The following is an 18,608-nucleotide window of genomic DNA, read 5'->3' as shown; positions in this document are numbered from 1 at the left end:
CCACACACGCACGCATCACACACCTCGGAGTTTTGGCCAGCTCCCCACGTCGTGACTAGCGTTGTGCATATGGTGCGAACGACCTGAATTTTCCATTATTTTCCGAAATAATCGAACGTAAATATATTTACAATAATTAAAGGTAGTTTTTATTCACTCTTTGTTGCCATTTCGTGTATAGCTTTCGTAGTGCAATGGAAATAGTTCAGGCTAAAAACTTCGCATATAATTGAATACCCCATTAAATCTGCATAAAAAAAAATGGCAAAAAAAAAAAAAAATTCCGACCGACCGACCCTATTTTTGAAAGGCATGTAATCGGAAGCAGAACTATTTTTTTTTGGCCTAATCGTTTGTCTTTCTTACTTTATTGGTCTGCAGTGGAGCATAGCTACCAGTTCCATATCCCGGTGTGAAATTTGTACCACTGTCTGTAGCTACGTGGCCAGCCAGATTATCTGAAAAGAGTGGCGTCTGCAGATTCTGACATCCAGGGAAAGTCCAGTGACGACCATGCTTGAGACGCTCTGGTGGAGCTTGTCGTTCCTGGACAGATCTGGTTGGACTTTTGGACAGGGAGCCATAGCTCTGCGATGGTGGGGCAGTCAAGGTGCGTGTGGCCCGTTTGGCTCTCATTGTCTGCTGATCGGAGTCAGTGGTTATGGTTGGTATCAGCTGACTGGTGCTCTCAGACGTCAAGAATTCTTCTTCTGAAAATTTCCTGAATTTGGGCACGTCTAAGGCAAGGTGGGGCGTGGTGGTGCTCTTGCGTTGTTCATCTGGCTTGGGGGATGCTTGTGTTTTACTTTGATCGTTGGTTGGTCTCATCTTGGTGACCTTGCCGTACATGATCTCAAGGGCTCCCTCTATCACCTCCCTTACATACTCCTGCGCAAACCCCTCCAAGTCGCTGTATCCACGAGACAGTCTTCCCGATCTCACTAAAAGGTAATCGTCTTCATACTCTGTCCCTTTGGTGGCCATCTGCAGTGCTTTCAGAAGCGCAACTTGAGGATCTTCCTCGCGTTGCCTCCTCAGTGGCGTGCCTGAAAACTTCTCCTTGTTGAGCGACGCTGAGAAGTCACGGTGGAAGACCGGCTCGAGGGCTGTGGCCAAGTACTCCAGCTGGCTGTTGGAGCATCGGTCCGTGGTTCCGCACAGCAGGATTCGTTTCTGCCATGGCATCCATGTTTCAAACCACTGGCATATTTTTCGGAAGATCTGCTTGTTGTTGAAGTGGCTACCGGTTTTGGCCAGCTGCTCATCGGTGACAGATGTGCTGCCAACTTTTGGAAGTGTCTTCACGCCCTCGAAGTTACCAAATCGTAAGCCCTTTCGTGCAAGTTGAAAGGTACCTTGTCTTCCATTAGTGACAGAGTAATCAAAGTCAGCCATGGTACATCACACTAGTCCTTTCCCCGAGCCTGCGAAAAAGCAGATTTCATACAAAACATATCAATTTAATTTATGTTGAGGAACATTGGGCTTGTGTGTTGCCCCATAAATGTGGCTCAAATGCTGGAATCGCAACCAGGACTGTTTAATAACTTGACATTCTCTATGGAAGATCCATACCTGGTTAATAACCAGGAAAAATTGCATTCTGTTTCTGTAGATGTCTAGTTATTCTGTAATTTTCAGGTGACAGTTTTAGTGAGTTCGTCCAAAAATGATAGCTATTATTTTTGTTGGGGTCAGACGTCATGTACATTTGTCCAAAGTATCCTCAATACTAGTGAATATCAAGAGAAAAAAAGTTGAGATTTTGATTTTCATCAAAACAACTTTTCTTCACACGTAGCCATCACCGCTGTGTGGCTCACAATATGGAGGAAGTCCAGTATTTCAGCCACATTTGGGGCTAGCTTGTGTGGAGCAGCAAAATGTTCGGCCCCAGTATTTCACTACAGTGCAGCTTTCATTCATCACCCGAGGCACGGACCCACTCGATGAATGAAAGCCGCGCTGTAGTTTGTCAAGAGAATAAAAGCACCCTCAGTCGACAGCCAACCGTGACAGACGGCCGATCAAAGACTCCTGTGCTGTGATTCCTGTGAGCAAAATTCTGGTAAATGTCACATTTTTGTTTGACATTTGAGGGATTTCAACCCACACTAGAAGTACCTATCCACATCTATCCACTGAGTGGAGTGTTGGAACTTCGGTACCCTCCGTACGAAGTTCCAGCGCTCCACTCAGTAGAGGCTGAGAGCTATATTCAGAATAGGCTATCGTTGCTGTCGTATCGATGACAGTCATATGTCATGAAAGTAAATTAACTTTAAAAAGTAAATTAACTTAAAAAGTTGACACTCGACAGAAATATTTTGATAATTTGCTTTAGCCTTTAGGCTTGTCCAGCGCAATCTGGAATCTTGCGCAAGTTTATTGTATTCCCTCCTGAGCTCATTTCCCTTTCAATGAAATCCATTCATACTCATAGGGATATGAACTCAGGCCAAGTACTAGGACGAGGGAGGACAATAATTTCAACTTGCGCAAGCGCAGCGTCCAGATTGCGCTAGGCTAGCTCGACAGGTCTATATATATTTGCAGTGGATATCGTTACGGCAGCCGTAACGCATTTCCCATTTTCTATCGTTACGGTAGTACTAGTAGGCCTACTGCAACTTTTATAAAAACATGAGATGAAAATATAAAATTAGAAGGAAAAAAAGTGAATTTGAACGTTATGAAATTCGGACTTTATTTCCCTTTAAAAAAAAATCCTCAAAAGACAAAAGCCTCATGTTAGAAAAGGAAAAAAATTTGAGTGCAAAACTGAGATGCGAACCCGCAACCTCACGGTGCAAAATCCTACCCTCTATCGACTGAGCTGTCGCACTGCTCGCTAAAACGCGGGGAAACAAATAATTATATACCTGCGTGCGAATCAAAAAAGTATCGTAGAGGGCGCTAAACAACGGCTGCCGTAACGATAGCCACTGGCACTTCGAAGTTCGATAGGCCTATATAAAATTAATATAGGCCTAGGATTATGATTATTTGTCAATAGTTAGGCCTAGTATATTTAGTAGGCCAAATCAGTAAATGCACTTTTTACGATTTCAAGATTTGCATTTTCTGTTCATATTATGAAATCGATTTGTCAACAAATGCAAAGAATATGTAGACTGTACTAGTACCCTAGGCTAGCCTATGCCACAGAAACTTACCCTAGCCGGTTCAGTGAGCTTTGCTATTGTGTACTGTGTACACAAACACCAAATTGTTTTGACCAAGTACCTTGACTTGTAAATGAGTCTTAGCGAACTAATATTACCCTAGACAACGGAACCAGTCTAAAAGACGGCGGTTTGACTATGGCATGCCTTTGTGACAAAAATTAGGAAGCATAAAATTATGGATACATCTTGACACTTTTTTGACGGTTTCACATTTTGTTTAATTTCTACACAAAGAAAGGCCTAATTGAACTGATGAAATGAAGTAGGGTGACTATTATGCAACCACGGTCAATTTGTCCTTCGGTTGCGTAAATATTTACTTATTCACTCATATCTATAGCTCATGCTGTGTGAGAAGGCCAGTATGTTGAGGGCGCCCTCGACAGTTTTGCAGAGCTCGCCGCGGCGATCCTTGACTTTCAAATAATCATTTTTAGGAAAACACTTTTATTTATAATGCTGCCAGGTCATCATGCATACCACAGACTTTTACCATCGTCCGCAATTTTTTTTTGGATTGCAAGAAGCCAATTTACTATGGGCTCCGTGCAAAGTACCCCCTCAACGGTAAGAAAGGGAGGGTTGGGGAGACCTGGAGAGACATTCGAACGCTTTGCCGAAGAGTAGGCCGCGCTACAAAATAATGTGCAGTTTCCGAGGTGGTGAGCTTTGATTTTTGCTCACTTCGAAAGTGTCTCTGGCAAATATCAGTAAATAAGAGGGAAATTACTGTTTAGTATTTGAAACCTATGCAGTTGAAATGCTTGAAAGTTGCCCTTATGCCGCCGGGAGACAGTGACTATCATTTTGCGTACTTTTTGTGGTATGAGGCAAACCTGTGATTTGTTGACAATCGTGTGTTCAATCACCGACATGCACAGCGCTAAGGATATGCAGCGATTAAAAAATAAACAATCACGATGGGCGCGCCCAGAGGTGACCCAATCAATGGCTTTAAATGGGAGCTAGCTACCGGTCCCCATATTTTTAGGGGGGGGGGGGAACAGTCTATGTCCAATGTATCTCGAAAGCGGTGAAAATGCGCCCTTTTTTGTTCGCGCACAGAGAGCTGGCCCATAACTCAGGATGCAACTACTTTCAAAATCGGGCCGGACAATTGACTCAATCCAACTCTCCACGTGACACAAATAAAACCTTTATTTACCAACTTTTGCTTCCTGTATGGGCTATTCCAAAGACCTTTGCGTGATAGTTCATGAAAAGATGATAATCACTTGACTTGAAAAGTAGTCCTGCAGGGCCCATATTAACCCCGACCCCTCCATTTCCTTTAAAAAAAAAAACATTGAGCTACTTTGGGCATGCAAGGGGGCCTATCTGGTGTAGTGGCGAAAAACTCTCGTTTCTGAGAGTAAAATAAGTGAAAAAATGTGGGTTGCTGCTGTTGCTCGGCGTAGACAATTTCGCCCACTGTGAAGTGTAATTCGAACGCCCTCAACGATGACATGCATTTTGTATCTGTAACGTTTGATTTTTGTTTGTGTTGGCTTTCCATACCTGACATTAGTACCAAGAGAGGGCGCTTGCCCATGAGAGCGTGGGAGATTTGAAAGTACATGAAGTAAGAACGACGTGAAACGTCATAACAACATCAACAAACGACGCTTCGAAGTTTTGCTTCCAGAGGCCCATGATTATACAATGTTTGTGTACTGACCATTAGTATTCGCTTATACTGTGACTGTTACGGAAAGTTCTGGCTATGTCAGAAGAAGAAATGGGTGTGCCAGTTGAGAAAAATGTGAGTGTGAATTAATCATGTCATGTGATACTCAGCAGGGGCGGATCCAGGAATTTCGGTGGGGGGGGGGGGGGGGTTCATCAGCAATTTTGTTTGAAATGTTACTTGTAACTCAAGACAGGTTTTTTTTCTCCAGACACTTGGCCTCCGTAAAATAGAAAACTTGGGGGGGGGGGGGGGGGGGGGGAAGCTGGTACCATATTTCAGTAGGAGGCGCTGTTCGAATGTTCAAATTCGACGATTATGAACACTATACAGAATGGTGTACACAGTATAAAGCTGCCTCTGTCCGTATTTTGAACAGGCTGCAGGTGGACATTAACCCAGTAAGTTTGTTTTTGGGTGTCAGATGGTCAGAGCAAGGGGGGGGGGGGGGGGTCGCATGAATTTTTTTTTAAACAGCTGGGGGGGGGGGGTGTTTGACCCCCCCCCTTTAGATCCATGCCTGTACTGATGACACTGATTACTAATTGTTTTGGTGTGCTTCGCTGCAGATGCTTGAGGATGTTGAGATGAAAGATGAAGTTGACAGTGATGGTTCCTGTGAGTTTGACACATCGGATGATGATCAGCCATTCAACACTTCACCCTTAAAAATTGATTGGTAAGGAACTGACGCAAGATGAAAACTCCAGAATTTAGCCAACTCGTTTGAACATGTTGAATGTTCAAAGGTTGACAACAGAATTCATGGTGTTTTCAGAAAATGACGGGTCTGTGCCCGATGAATGCGGCATGGTTAATCATGTTAAAATAAGCAACAACTGCTCAAGAATAGGTTTCTCTTCTGCAATCCCAGAATGTCAAGAAACACTGAAATTAGTTGCTTTATTGGTTAGATATTAATAGGAATGTGCCTTTTAAATCCTTTGTATACACGCACAATGTACTGCACTTGGGAAAATTCTGGATCATGGCGAAAATATTGTGCATCATTATTTCGGGGAGTTGAATTTTACTTTGACATATCTCCACCAAGAATATTGAAGATATATCTTCTTGACAATTGACCACTGTTGTTTTTTCTTCAGAAACTACACTACATTTTTGTGTGCATGAGTTTGAAAAATTGTTGGAAATTCTTTTATTTATGGTGGTTTTTTTTATTTGTTTGAAACACACTATAGGTTAGACCTATCTCCACATGGTTTACCAGGCCAGCTTGGAATCAGTGATGTACCAGGTAAACTTTGAAATTAAAATTACAGACGAGACACCATTTAACAGAAAATATTTAGGTGATATTTTTGGCCCATTGTATCTTTCTAAACTAAAGAATTCACTCAAAGTGGTCCCCAAAATTCAAAACTTGTGATGTTCATTTTTCGTAGTTGGCATTCACTCTTCTTCTTCTTTCTTTTCTTTTTCAGGATGTCGTTTTGGTGAAGTGTGGAGAAAGCTCAAACCTGATATTGGTAAGACAGTGTGCCGGTGAGCAATACTTTCTGGCTGGATGTATGTTTACAGACAGCAAAAAGAGATCCGTTTGTGGGGTGCTGTGGTCCAGTGGTTACGGTATTCGACCCATTCTCCATGGTATGGGGAACATGGTACTTGTGTCCTTGGGCAAGACACTTTACCACAATTTCCTCTCTCCACCCAGGAGTATAAATTGGCAACTGTGTGTGTAGAGACCAGATTGCCCTGATCTTGGCTGCAAAAAAAAAAGGTCTCATGGGCTGAAAACAGGGGTAATTTGTGTAACTGCGAAGTGTTTTGAGACCTAGATTTAGTGGAAAGGGTTATATACAGCGACAGACATTGTTATTATCATTATGATAATTTTAATTTCTGTCAAAAAGTGCATTTAGGGTGTATTACAAAACTTTTGATTGTCAAACAGGTGAACATACATTCTTGTCACAGACCATTCTCAAATTTAATCCAAATAAATATGCATACATGTACATATCTAGACTAGAGCCACTGCGGAAAAATGTTGCAATTATGCCACTTTTTTATTCATATATCATCTCAATGAAGGTCGGTCATTGCAAAACTGACGATAAGACATGAATCTGGGACTGAGAAACATTTCCAATTTTGTCAGGGAATAGTTAGAAAATTGTCTTGACTCTCCATAGACTTTATACACAACCACTGAAGCGGCGTCAGGTTCGTGGGTCGCAACATTTTTTCCGCTACTGGCAGTAGCTAACATTTTTTGCTTGATACGTGGGCTGACTGAGCACCATGAGTGAGCCTATTTATTACCAGACTCATGCCAAAAGTAGAAAATTGGCACATTTTAAGGTTTGAATTTAAAAGATTGAAAAGGTTGAAGCCAATTCTTGAAATAGAAAAGAAATAATTGCATATAACAGTGAAATAAAACTCAATGGAGCACTTGGCACTGATGTTTGAAAAGCACTAAGACAACCTGTCTAGTCAGTCCTAGAAAGCACTCTCCCCGGCCTCTCTACTCAGTACAGCAGTCCATTAGGTATTCTGGAGCCCTGGACACCCTCTCTGATCGCCTGCTCTCACAAGCCATCGTGTGCTGTTTTATTTTATTTAGATGATCTGAAACAGCTTGGTATCACCGACACGCTTCTGTTGTGCACCGAGGCTGAGCTGACCAGATACCGAGTGCCACAGCTACTCTCGGAGTACGCCATGGCACAGTTCAGCACCCACCACTTCCCCATTGAAGACGGGGCAAACCTGGAAATCACAAACATCTTAGAAACACTGCAAACTCTCAGAGATGCTCTTACTGCTGGGAAAAAGGTAATTATCAGGGTTCGACCTTAACTTTTTTGTTCACTAGGCAGCCGGGCTACTGAAACAGACTCTTAACTAGCCCGGGGGCATTTTCACTAGCCCGCATTGTTTTTTAGCTCAAATCAAAATGCCGTATTTTCAGGCTCAATTCTAAGGCAATTTTGTTCTTCCCGTCCTTTCATCTTTGCCGTAGCCCAATAATCTTTCACTTGCCAGCTGGGCTACTTAAGGAATAGTTTGACTAGCCTGCCGCTGTTTTGACTAGCATCTGGCTAGCGGGCTACCGCTAATTTCGAACCCTGATTATGTAAGTGTCAGAAATAAGATTCATTGGGATATTTTTTCGTGATCTCATTATTTTGTAATCTGGAATTTGTGAGATTTAAGGTACCACTGTAAAGGAGATTAGCGACCATGGCAAAATACTTTAACCAATGACCCTGTGCAGTGAGTGTGTACAAAAACTCTGGTACGTTTGTCGCCTACAGAGACGTTATGGGTTTGTAGTGTGCTCATTTCACGTAAACATTGGTCACATGCACTACACAAGCATGAGATAGTGTGCACACTTGGTGTGGCCTTCGCTACAGCTGTGAGGAGACCACAGTGCCATGCATCTACAGTTTCTCACCGTGGACCACTGAAAGAGTGGACCATGTGCCTGTACTACTGTTATTGGGGTAGACATGTATGCATGTAAAGCAGTCTGTTTCAGTTGAAAACAGAAAACAACATGGCAAATTACGCTAAAGATTTGGTAATTTTAGCATAGGGATCACTCCCTAGTCTCTTAAGCATACTTTTCAACTATAAAACTTTAATGTTCATGTATTCAAGTTTAATGTTCATGTAATTATAGACAGTCTGAGGACAGCAGGAGAACATCCTATTCATTTTTGTCGTCAAATGGAGTTATTTTGCTAAGAATGGTCCTTGCACGTACGCTTGTGTGCTTAGTCTGGGGGTGGGGTGTTACAGAAATAAAAAGAAATATAACACCTTGTCCCCGAATGTTATGGTAAAGTACAACCTAATTAACTTGTGAAGTGTTTGTCTTGCCAACAGGTTTTAATGCAGTGTTACGGAGGGCTAGGAAGATCTTGCCTCGTCGCTTCATGCCTCCTGCTTCAGTTGGATCCCGGGATGGATTCAGAGACTGCCATCCAGAGAGTGCGGGAGCTGAGGGGTCATAAGGCCATTGAGACGGTCAAGGTCAGAATCTTACGAATCACAGAATACTGACAGGCACATCACCTACAACTGCCAGTGTTTTATTTGAGTCCACAAGTCCATCACAAGTCCATTGCAAGTTAATTTGAAAAATGTGTGCGCACGCCTGATGCTCATGCAAAGCCCATTGTACTGTAGCATTAAAATAGCTTAAATTGTAATTGTTCTCCAATTTTATTTCTTCAGCAATATAACTTCATCAACGACTTCCGCAAGCTTGCAGAGGATTGTCAAGAAGCTATGCAAGCAGCTCCAGAACAACGATCAGTCTCAAGATAAAAGGGCTGAATGTCGCCAAAGAATCATGATTGAACCCCAACAGATGTGATAAAAGCTAAATTCTGCTTCAATCGTTGGAAATTGAGTGATATCCAGAAAAGCTTAAGGAACACGGTGAATGTGTTTTGTGGAATTGTGAGAATTTGTCTATTTTTATATGCCTTGTGAAGAAAAGTTTGAACATACATGCACCCTGTAATGTGTGACTGATTTAATCATTCCCAATCATGTCCAACTATTTCATTCATGATTGATTGTACATGTGTTGTTGAAACTAGAGTAAATTTTATATACTAATTTGAAAAAAAATCAACTGGGGTGGACCAACCTTCTCTGAACTTTTTGATAGAGAGTCACAAGCTCTATATTTGATATTTTTCAATAAACAGTATTTGGACAAGCTATATTTTTTATATTAACCAGAGATTTTTTGTGTTCAAAGAATATAGACCAACCAATCAGAATGCAGCTCTAGTTCTGTATTTCTAATTTTTTTTTTTTTGTGTTACCAAAATTAAGGGGTATTTCGCCTACTTCAGGAGTATATACCAGTATATGTATTCTTTAATTTGACAAATCCCTGATTTATTTAATAAAATTTATGCAGGAAAATAGGAAATATTTAATGTTGGTAATGGCATTGTTTCCGCTAGAACCTGTGCATGGAGGGTAAATACGTGTTCTGCTGAGAAAGGCACATATATAAACTTGTGTGTTATGAATTCATTGAAGTGATGAAATAACAAACACAACCCATCTACGCTGTCCACAATATTGCAAGGTCAAGCAGTATGGCAAATAAAGTCATGCGCTAACTGCAGGGACCATTTTGTTTCAAATAGATATTTAATTCAATACCATTAAGATCATGAATTGTTAATTTAATCCAATTATTAAAAAGTAGACATCTTATTCCAAAAGAGTTGTATTACTTAGTAAAAAAAGTCCCACAACATTCACACTTTCATCCCATTTTCATGCATTGATGAGTCTGATATTGGGGACGGAAATGTTCTCGAGAAGCTTTCATTCTAAATGTATTACTCAAAGCTGATGATTATTATTGCTGCTTCATAAAACATTAAGATACTGGTACATGTATGTATTATCTTCAATGATCATGAAAATGATGATACATGGGTAATAAAGTCTCCATAAAAATCTGGAGAAAGAATTTATGAACTGCTTCATGGTTTGGGTGCAGTGTTTCTATACACATCTTCACGTCTTGTTTGGTTCTCCATTCATTCAATCATGACTGCAAACAGTGAAATCTCATTTCAAGTGGATGATGTGTATTGTTTCAAAAAGAAAAGTCCATTTACATACAGACTTTTCTCGTACCATGATTCATGCAGTTTCTCTCTGATATCTTAAAATGAAATGGAGAAATGTTTAGACTTTGGGGAAATGTAAGGTCGGAGAATCAGTCTAGCAGGCTTGTACCCCTTCACAGGTGTGAAATCAACTGCAAAGAAAATGCGGAGTAACAAAAGATGAACAATTAAGAGCGGTTTTTGAAAAAAGCCAGTTTTCTCAAAAGCTGGTTGGCCAACCAGCGTTTGAAAAATACAGTTTTTCTTGAAAATGTCGGCACACCACTGACCAGGAGCCACATTTTTACAGGGTGTTTTAGACTCATTCCTAAGGTATTTTGTGATAATTGGATCATTTTGTTTTTTTGATGTTTGCAAATGTATCTTCCTTAATGCACGAAAAAAGGTGTGCCCGTGGACGCAATATAAAAACCACCTTCAATAATTGTTTTCTGTCAGTCGATACCATATCAGACAGAATAATTTCACAGGGTTATGTATTTAGTACCAGTCCTTTTTCCACTTTCAACAAGGATTTCTCATTAAATCAGTAGGGTCGTTTCCGGGTAATTAAATTAACAATATTCCTACTTGCTTTTAGACATAGTTGCATTTTTTTTTTGGGGGGGGGGGGGGGGAGGTGGGTGAGAATCATCCCATATTCTTATCAGCAGAATGGTACAACTGTTTGCAAGAGGCCACCATGAATAGCGGCAGCTGCTGTCCAGTCATCATATGAACAGTGCCCTCTGGTGTCTGACGTTGTCCAGGCGTTGTACGAATTGGTCTGACCCGTGTGGGCAGGTCTGTCACGATGCGGACGACACGCCTTGCTATGATTGAGCCATTCTGTATCACGACTGTTCTTGTTTCTTCTGTGTCCTTTGCACGTTTCTCGACACGCACTCCCTGAACTTGGCAACTTCCTTCTGGCACTGTCTCCAATCTCTGTGCTCTGCCATACAATTCTGGGGAAAAAAAATACAAATTTTAATGTGAACAGTTTTAGGAATTTGGAAGCAAGATCTTTGGTCCACAATTCAGGTGATTCACAATGCAGTGCGCCACCAAGAGTTTGCCATGGAGAATCCATTTTTCAAATTTACTTTCGACAAACCATGGCCTCATTGAATGAGTGTCAGTTGACAACGAGGTGATTCGAGGTTACCCATTGGATGGATTACCAGCACAGTGCAGCAGTACCAATTGTGCATTTTTCCAGCCCCGTTCCCGGGTGAGTGAATCTTTGTGATGAGTATTCACCTGGACATCATGATGTAGTTTCAGACAGCCAGCTTTTTTCAGCATTGCATCGACAGGGTCATCCTCCTCTTCCTCTTCATCCTCTTGCTCCGCCCCCTCCCCTTCATCCTTGTCCTTTTTCTTGGATTGACTCCAGTTGTGCTTTAAGTGTTCCGGTACATGCACAGACATCTCTCTAGATCCAAATCTGTATACCGATTGAAAAAAATGCAGAATGTTAAAATTTATCAACTAAAAAAGAAAAGAAACTGCCATCATCCCCCATCCATTCTTGTCGACTCACTAAGTTAAAGGGAATATACAACATTGATTTTGCTGTAATTTTCAGAAGTGGATGGATTTGGGGGGCTAGAATATTATAGCAAATATTGTTATACTGGCTTGTTTGAAGTTTTGTGTTCGTAGAAGCTAGAAAAACCAAGAAAAACAATCATGTTCCTGTGGTCTGGTTCCCTGATCCCACTTAAGATGAAACGGCGCAATTTATAGACGATGGAGAATTGTAAGGTCAGGGAACCAGTCTAACTAGCTTGTACTGTTAATACATGTAGGTGTGCAATCGATTGCAAACAAAATGTGGACTAACTAAATATGGTAAATTGGGGCCAGTATTTGAAAAAAGCCTCTTTTTTTTCCAACGCTGGTTGACCGACCAGCGTTGGAAATTGATACAAAAATACCACTTTTCTTGAAAATGACAGCACGTACACCAGGTGCCATGATTTTACAGGATACTTTAGACTATCATTCACTAACAGTCCACTAACTGAAGTTTGCAAATGTTGTATTTAAAGAAAAGATGCCCAGCACCTTGAGCAAGAAGAAAACTTTACAGGGTTCACTTTTGTTCTGTTTTAAGTTTAATTTCCCATTTTCAAAACCAGAATCTCTTTCTGGCTGATACTATCTAAAGTGGTGTTGTGTCTCTTCTAGTTGAAGAGTGAGTTTTGAAATAGTTGAGGGAAGTTGAGGCAGTCAATGGCAATCGACAGCATTTAGTATATGACCATAAATGGACAGAGAAACAGTCGACGATGGCAGAAATGGATGGAACACATTTTGAGAGGGTGTCCCAGTAGTGGTTTACATTGAAGACCAGAGAGGAAGAGGGGACAAGAGAGAAGGAAAGAGTTTCTTGATGGGATGAAGACAGGGAGTTAGATGGAGGTGAAGAGGGTGGCTCAGCACTGAATGGTATTGAGGAATAGGCCTCTGTACTAACGATGTCATACTTTGTTTACGTGTGCGCTTTCCTATGGCATTTGTATGGTGCTCAGTAGACCGTGATCTGGCTATTGCCAGACCATGTCCAAATGTTAAAAAAGGCGATAAGTTGGGTCCAAGTTACTCAGAAAAACTTATCGCCTTTTTTAACATTTGGACATGGTCTGGCTATCGCCAGACCATGTCCAAATGTTAAAAAAGGCGATAAGTTGGGTCCAAGTTACTCGGACTTCGTAGACATAGAGTATATACAGCATGTTCGCGTTGTTGTAGCTAGGGCCTAGCTTAACCCCACTTGTGTGGCCTCAGTATTGCTGCGCTGTACGTTTAGGCCACACGTCTGGTTTCCCAACCTACTGAGGAATTTAGTCCAAACACTGGCACATAGGCCTACTATGCAATGATATGGACTCCAGAAAGATGCTTAATTTCTCGAAAAATTTGAAAAAATATTTCCTAATCTACTCGGAGGGCAAAAGATGAGAAGTCATAGAATACAACCATAATACATAAACAGTGGTCCTCTGGAGAAAGATCTGGCCCTGTCTGTGCGTGATACCGGTGTGGCAAGATTACCATATGCGAAGTTCACTAATTTTCCTCTGTATATTGACTAACGAGCCCCCAGATAGCAATTTCATGTCATCAAAGTCAATTTGAGCAGTGAGAAAATACAAGCATTTTCTTAGAAAACACTTAAAATTTTTCAGTCCAATCTCATAGGGTTTGTACACAGGGTGTTGAGCTATTCCTTCCTCCATGGTTGAGTTGAGTGAACTTCGTATAATGGAAATCTTTCCGATAAGAATAAGAAGAGTTTCAAATGATATTACAAATAACAAATTTACTGATCACTTACTTATGAAGTTATAATGACATACACCCATGCGGGTCGTTCTAGGAGTATACGAGTCGCACTAAAACATGTAAAAAAAAAAGCATCAACACAGCGTCAACATGTTGCACCCATAATGGGCATTACATGCATAAATTAGGAATCCGCCGAAACTATGTAATAACGCCCTCTTTCGTCCAATTTCTAGTTTCGTTAACGTACAAATTCGGCGATGCTCAGATATATCAGCGCACCCAGCCTGCCAATATTTTATTTACAATATCGCCAGCTGGCTGCAGCCAAGTAGACTTGCTCAAGTCTGGGTTTCGGTTTCGCTTGGTCAGTGCGGGAAACGCGAACGCACGCCGTAGGTTGCGTATTTGTATGGCCGTAAAAGTAACATTGATTAATCAGTATCAGATACTTAAACATTGTATTATGCAAAATTTAATACTTTGTTAAGCTGCATATTCATGTAAGTTTGCTCTTATTTTCTCCTCTTTTTTGTTTACAAATGCTTGTGTGCGTTGCTAAAATAAATACAACGTATCGTGCTTATCTCAGTACAAAACAAAATAAGCAATACTACATTGTACAAATACGTAGACGGTAAAAACTATTTTAAAGATATAAACATATAGTTCATGGTAATGTTAAATGTTTGAATGGAGGACTTGCGAGATTTGTGTTACAATATTGTTCTTTTTGTATGGAGGAGAATAATTTAGTTGGAGTACCTTTTACATGTACAGCTATAATAATGACAATAATAATAATTTGTCCTCAGGAAATTTTAAGATGTGTTTAAAAAACATTGGCGGCAGTGTGTTATTTAATGACGCAAATGGGGATATTAGTAGTTTCGTTGCAACGAAATTAGGAATTTTTAGTGTTTTTCAAAGAATTTCTATCACGGCCCAAAATGATTTTCTAATGGTTTATTCAGGATCTTGATAGTGTATGGAAAAAACATTGGCGGTAGTGTTTTATTTAATGACGCAAATGGGGATATTGGTAGTTTCGTTGCAACGAAATTAGGAATTTCTAGTGTTTTTCTTAAAATTTCTCATCACGGCCCACATTTTCAGATGTTTCACTCGGGGTCTTGACAGTGTATGAAAGAACATTGGCAGTGGTGTGTTATTTAATGACGCAATGGGGATATTAGTAGTTTGGTTGCAACGAAATTAGACATTTCTAGTGTTTTTCTTAATATTTCTCATCACGGCCCACATTTTTAGATGTTTCACTCAGTCTCTTGACAGTGTATGAAAGAACATTGGCAGTGGTGTGTTATTTAATGACGCAATGGGGATATTAGTAGTTTAGTTGCAACAAAATTAGAAATTTCTGGTGCTATTTTTAGAATTTCTCATCACGGCCCACATTTTCAAATGTTTCACTCATTTTCAAATGGGGATATATAGTGTGTATATAGAAAGGGGCAATGTCCCCCCCCCCCCGCCTCTGGATACGCCACTGCCCCGACCCCCACTCAAATGTTGTGGAGTGGGTGACCGTGGGAGGCTCAGGAAGTGTCTCAACCATTTTGGCAGGGATTGTGCATGCCTACATGCATGTTCTAAAGTTAAAATTATCCACCAGAGCAAATTTTGTAATTTACTTTCTACTTGCAAAAAACCGCTTTCTAATTAAAACATTTGCAAATGTTTTAATTAGGAAGCGTTTTTATTTTTTATAATTTTGTTAATGTTATTACCGGGCAATTTATATATCAACTAGCAGAATCGGTCATTCATAAATAGGACCTACCCGGTTTTAGGCAGAGCAGAAGCATTTTTTTTCAAGATTTAATTTTTCACCAGAGGCGTTGTAAACATACGAATAGCAGCCCGAAGTTATAAGCAAGGAAATTAAACACAAAGTGTTATGCAAGATAGATTAATTATCAGAAACGTTTCACAAGAGCAATAAATGAAGGAACCAAATTAATAAATCGAAATAAAAATCTTAAACTAAGGCCAAAAAAATGAAATGACGTCACATTTAATTGTTTATTTAATCTGCAATTATTATGATGTATTTAAATTTAGTACATGTGTTTAATTTTGAGATTTCTGTGATTTCAGGTAATTAACAACTCATTCACTCAAACACATTTCGTGTCAGCCGTTCTTGGTTTTGCTTTTGAGTATGTGGCGTGTAGGGCTGTTTGTTTTCCTTCCTCCATTGTCCCTATATTGGTAAACCGGGATGTGTTATAGGTAAAAAATTGGGGTGATGTCACCATGACGTCATCATGCGATTTAATATATTTTTTGAATTTTTGGAGCTTTAAGCCATATCTCACGAACGCAACATGCTAAATTGAAAATTCTTGTTGTATTATGTTTGTTAGAAAACACATATAAGAGAAGGCCCAATCGTCATGAAACTTGGTGGATAGGTAGATGGTGTCACAAGTATGCAAAATCTGAAATGACGTCACCATGACGTCATCGGTAGATTTTATATGATTTTTTTAAATATTGAAAATTTTGTTGCATTTAAAAATTTTACACTTTGTTTTAAAGGATTAACGTCAAACTTGCTGCACATCAAGACTACAATAAAAAATATGTAAACTGACAGGTAATGTTATGATGACGTCATCATGGGACACGTGGCGTCATCACAAACGTGCATATTTTGAAGTCCTATATCTACAGAACAGTAAGTCCGATTGGGTTGAAACTCGTAGTTTCGGTAGACTGCGATGTGTAATAGATAAAATGAGGTGACGTCATAATGACATAATCGTGCGATTTTATATGAATTTTTGAATTTTTGGACCTTTAAGCCGTATCTCACGAACGCAACATGAAAAATTCAAAATTCCTTTTGTATTTTGTTTGTTAGGTAATAGGTATATATACACATTTTTGTTGTGACGTCACGATGACGTTATCAAAAACGCGAATTTCCAAAACACATATAACAGAAGTTCCCATCCTCATGAAACTTTGTGGATAGGTAGATAATGTCACAAGTATGCAACATTTGAAATGACGTCGTCATGACATTATCGGTTGATATTTTTATGATTTTTTAATTTTTAAGATTTTATTCCGCTAAAAAAATGTTACACTTTCTTTCATGGGATTTATTGTGTTGTTACAATGACGTCATTGCGGGACATGTGACGTCATGTTAAATGGTGTACATTTTGAAGTCCTATACATGTATGTGAAGAATTTAGTTCTCTTACTACGGAATCTAAGTGCATATGGACAAAACACCCCCCCCCCCCCAAAAAAAAATACGGAAAAGCCCTATGTTCTGTTCATCGAACAGACATAGCTCGAGTAATTTCTTCTTTTTGTTCCATGCAAAATTCCATAGACTTTGTACACGATTCTAGTACACGCCACTTTTGGCATTGAACTTTGTCGTACATCATTCAAATTAAGCATATGCATTGTCCTTATGGCAAAGATGTGTCCCGAAGACTTACGTCATGGTGACGTCATTGACTAATTTATTATAGATTTTTGAATATTTAATTTTTTCCCATAGACTTTGTACACAGAAATTAAAAAAAAATTGTCGATTTTCAAAGGGCATTTTTGACTCTTTGCCAGTAATTCATTTACACCAATCTTTGTCCAAGCAAAGACCCTAATTCGAACAACATTGCGTAATGATGACGTCATGATGACGTCATCCGGTGTTTATTAATGGGCAATTACATTGTGACACTTTTAATATTTAAAAATACATAAGAAATCAACCGTACGCGTCCGCAGCATTCTGTAGCCGGCAAGTGGTAGAGTAGGTTGAGGTCTTTATTTCATTTAGTGTGCGTGCAATCACGTGACAATTGCTTCCAGTCGAAAAAGGCCAAAACCGGAAGTGGCTTATTTTTAAAAGTGGTAATAGATATTAACTTGCTTTCAATGGTGTTAGTCTCTTGGCTGATAGTATTCTTCAAATCATCTACCGATGACGTCATGCAATCTTCGAGCGCCCTCTAGCGACAGGTTGAACATTTTCAAAAATGTATTTTGAATAGATGTCTGTGGAGAAGTTTGTCGGAATCGCCTAAATATTGGTGTAGGCCTATATGATGACCTTGACCCACTTAAGACGTGTGCGAAGTTTTAGGCGTATGACGTAATCAAACCGGAAGTTCCGTTGAAAAGACCTTTCCTTTTTTCAAAAATTGCTAACAAATATAAAATCAGATATCGTCGGGTGCCCGGCAGAAGGGCATATGAGCATTCTGACGCAAAAATCATTTTCAAGAAAATTGCATTGAAAGGTTCCAATGTTCCCCCTCGCGCCTTATGACGAAAATGTTTAAATTTGATTAAGATGGAGGCAGTTTTCTGCATATGCCCTTTTGCTGGGAACATTTTGGTCATTACGCGCTATTGCATAAGGGCATATGCACATATGCCCTTCTGCCGGGCACACGACGATATAATCTTAAATTACCCATTAAATGATAACGTTAACATTTGCCTCAACAGTGCCAAGGTCCCAGTTTGTCAAATTGTTCACAAAGTTGACACGGCGTTGGCAAAAAATACCCTTGCGCAAGTTGCGGCAGAGAGAGTAAAGTCTGTGCGTGTATACATTGACCGGATTCGGCATTGCCTGCTTCCCATACACCACACACGCATGCGTATTTGGTTCCATACGGGAATTGTTTTTTTTGGGGGGGGGAGATTTGTTTGATTTTTTTTTTTGAATTTTTTTTTTGAATGTTTTTTTTTTTTTTTTTTTTTTGGGGGGGGGGAATTTTTTTGTTTGTGTTCTTACCTACCTGCCCTCAGCGTCACCCT

At 39.9% G+C, this 18,608-nt stretch overlaps 3 protein-coding genes across 4 annotated transcripts in view; 1 reads left to right on the top strand and 2 right to left on the bottom strand.

Annotated features, from left to right (window-relative positions):
* The window catches only part of LOC119740909, a 56,020-nt gene extending 52,805 nt beyond the window's left edge, over positions 1 to 3,215 (bottom strand). For both annotated transcript variants that reach the window (XM_038216385.1, XM_038216386.1), the window contains exons 1-2: positions 3,177 to 3,215; positions 367 to 1,424 (exon numbers count right to left, since the gene is read on the bottom strand). In XM_038216385.1, coding sequence (XP_038072313.1) covers positions 367 to 1,395 — 1,029 coding nt within the window. In that variant the 5' untranslated portion in view covers positions 1,396 to 1,424; positions 3,177 to 3,215. The remainder of the gene's footprint in view (positions 1 to 366; positions 1,425 to 3,176) is intronic.
* Positions 3,216 to 4,768: 1,553 nt separating this feature from the next.
* On the top strand, positions 4,769 to 10,050 carry LOC119740879 (cyclin-dependent kinase inhibitor 3-like). Its single transcript, XM_038216336.1, has 7 exons — positions 4,769 to 4,950; positions 5,445 to 5,554; positions 6,078 to 6,133; positions 6,321 to 6,365; positions 7,469 to 7,680; positions 8,740 to 8,886; positions 9,091 to 10,050. The coding sequence occupies exons 1-7, from the start codon at positions 4,912 to 4,914 to the stop codon at positions 9,181 to 9,183; spliced, it is 702 nt and encodes a 233-aa protein (XP_038072264.1). The 5' UTR covers positions 4,769 to 4,911; the 3' UTR covers positions 9,184 to 10,050.
* Positions 10,008 to 11,949, bottom strand: LOC119740880 (cytochrome c oxidase assembly factor 4 homolog, mitochondrial-like). The gene is made up of 2 exons (XM_038216337.1): positions 11,763 to 11,949; positions 10,008 to 11,467 (listed from the first exon to the last, which is right to left on the bottom strand). Exons 1-2 carry the CDS (start codon positions 11,931 to 11,933, stop codon positions 11,354 to 11,356), a joined length of 285 nt encoding a protein of 94 aa, XP_038072265.1. The 5' UTR covers positions 11,934 to 11,949; the 3' UTR covers positions 10,008 to 11,353.
* Positions 11,950 to 18,608: the final 6,659 nt, after the last annotated feature.

Source organism: Patiria miniata, unplaced genomic scaffold (assembly GCF_015706575.1).
Source record: "Patiria miniata isolate m_02_andy unplaced genomic scaffold, ASM1570657v1 HiC_scaffold_5, whole genome shotgun sequence".
Lineage (NCBI taxonomy): Eukaryota > Metazoa > Echinodermata > Asteroidea > Valvatida > Asterinidae > Patiria > Patiria miniata.
Note: the sequence above shows the minus strand (reverse complement) of the source record. Positions and strands in the feature narration are given on the sequence as shown.

Bases quoted from the DNA above. Each gene is read 5' to 3' on its own strand.
- LOC119740880 (XM_038216337.1), bottom strand. From the start codon at position 11,933: ATGTCTGTGCATGTACCGGAACACTTAAAGCACAACTGGAGTCAATCC. The intron at 11,468-11,762 runs GTGAATACTCAT...TTTTTTCCCCAG, and splicing joins AACTACATCATGATGTCCAG to AATTGTATGGCAGAGCACAG.
- LOC119740879 (XM_038216336.1), top strand. From the start codon at position 4,912: ATGTCAGAAGAAGAAATGGGTGTGCCAGTTGAGAAAAAT. The intron at 5,555-6,077 runs GTAAGGAACTGA...AACACACTATAG, and splicing joins TCACCCTTAAAAATTGATTG to GTTAGACCTATCTCCACATG. The intron at 8,887-9,090 runs GTCAGAATCTTA...TTATTTCTTCAG, and splicing joins AGGCCATTGAGACGGTCAAG to CAATATAACTTCATCAACGA.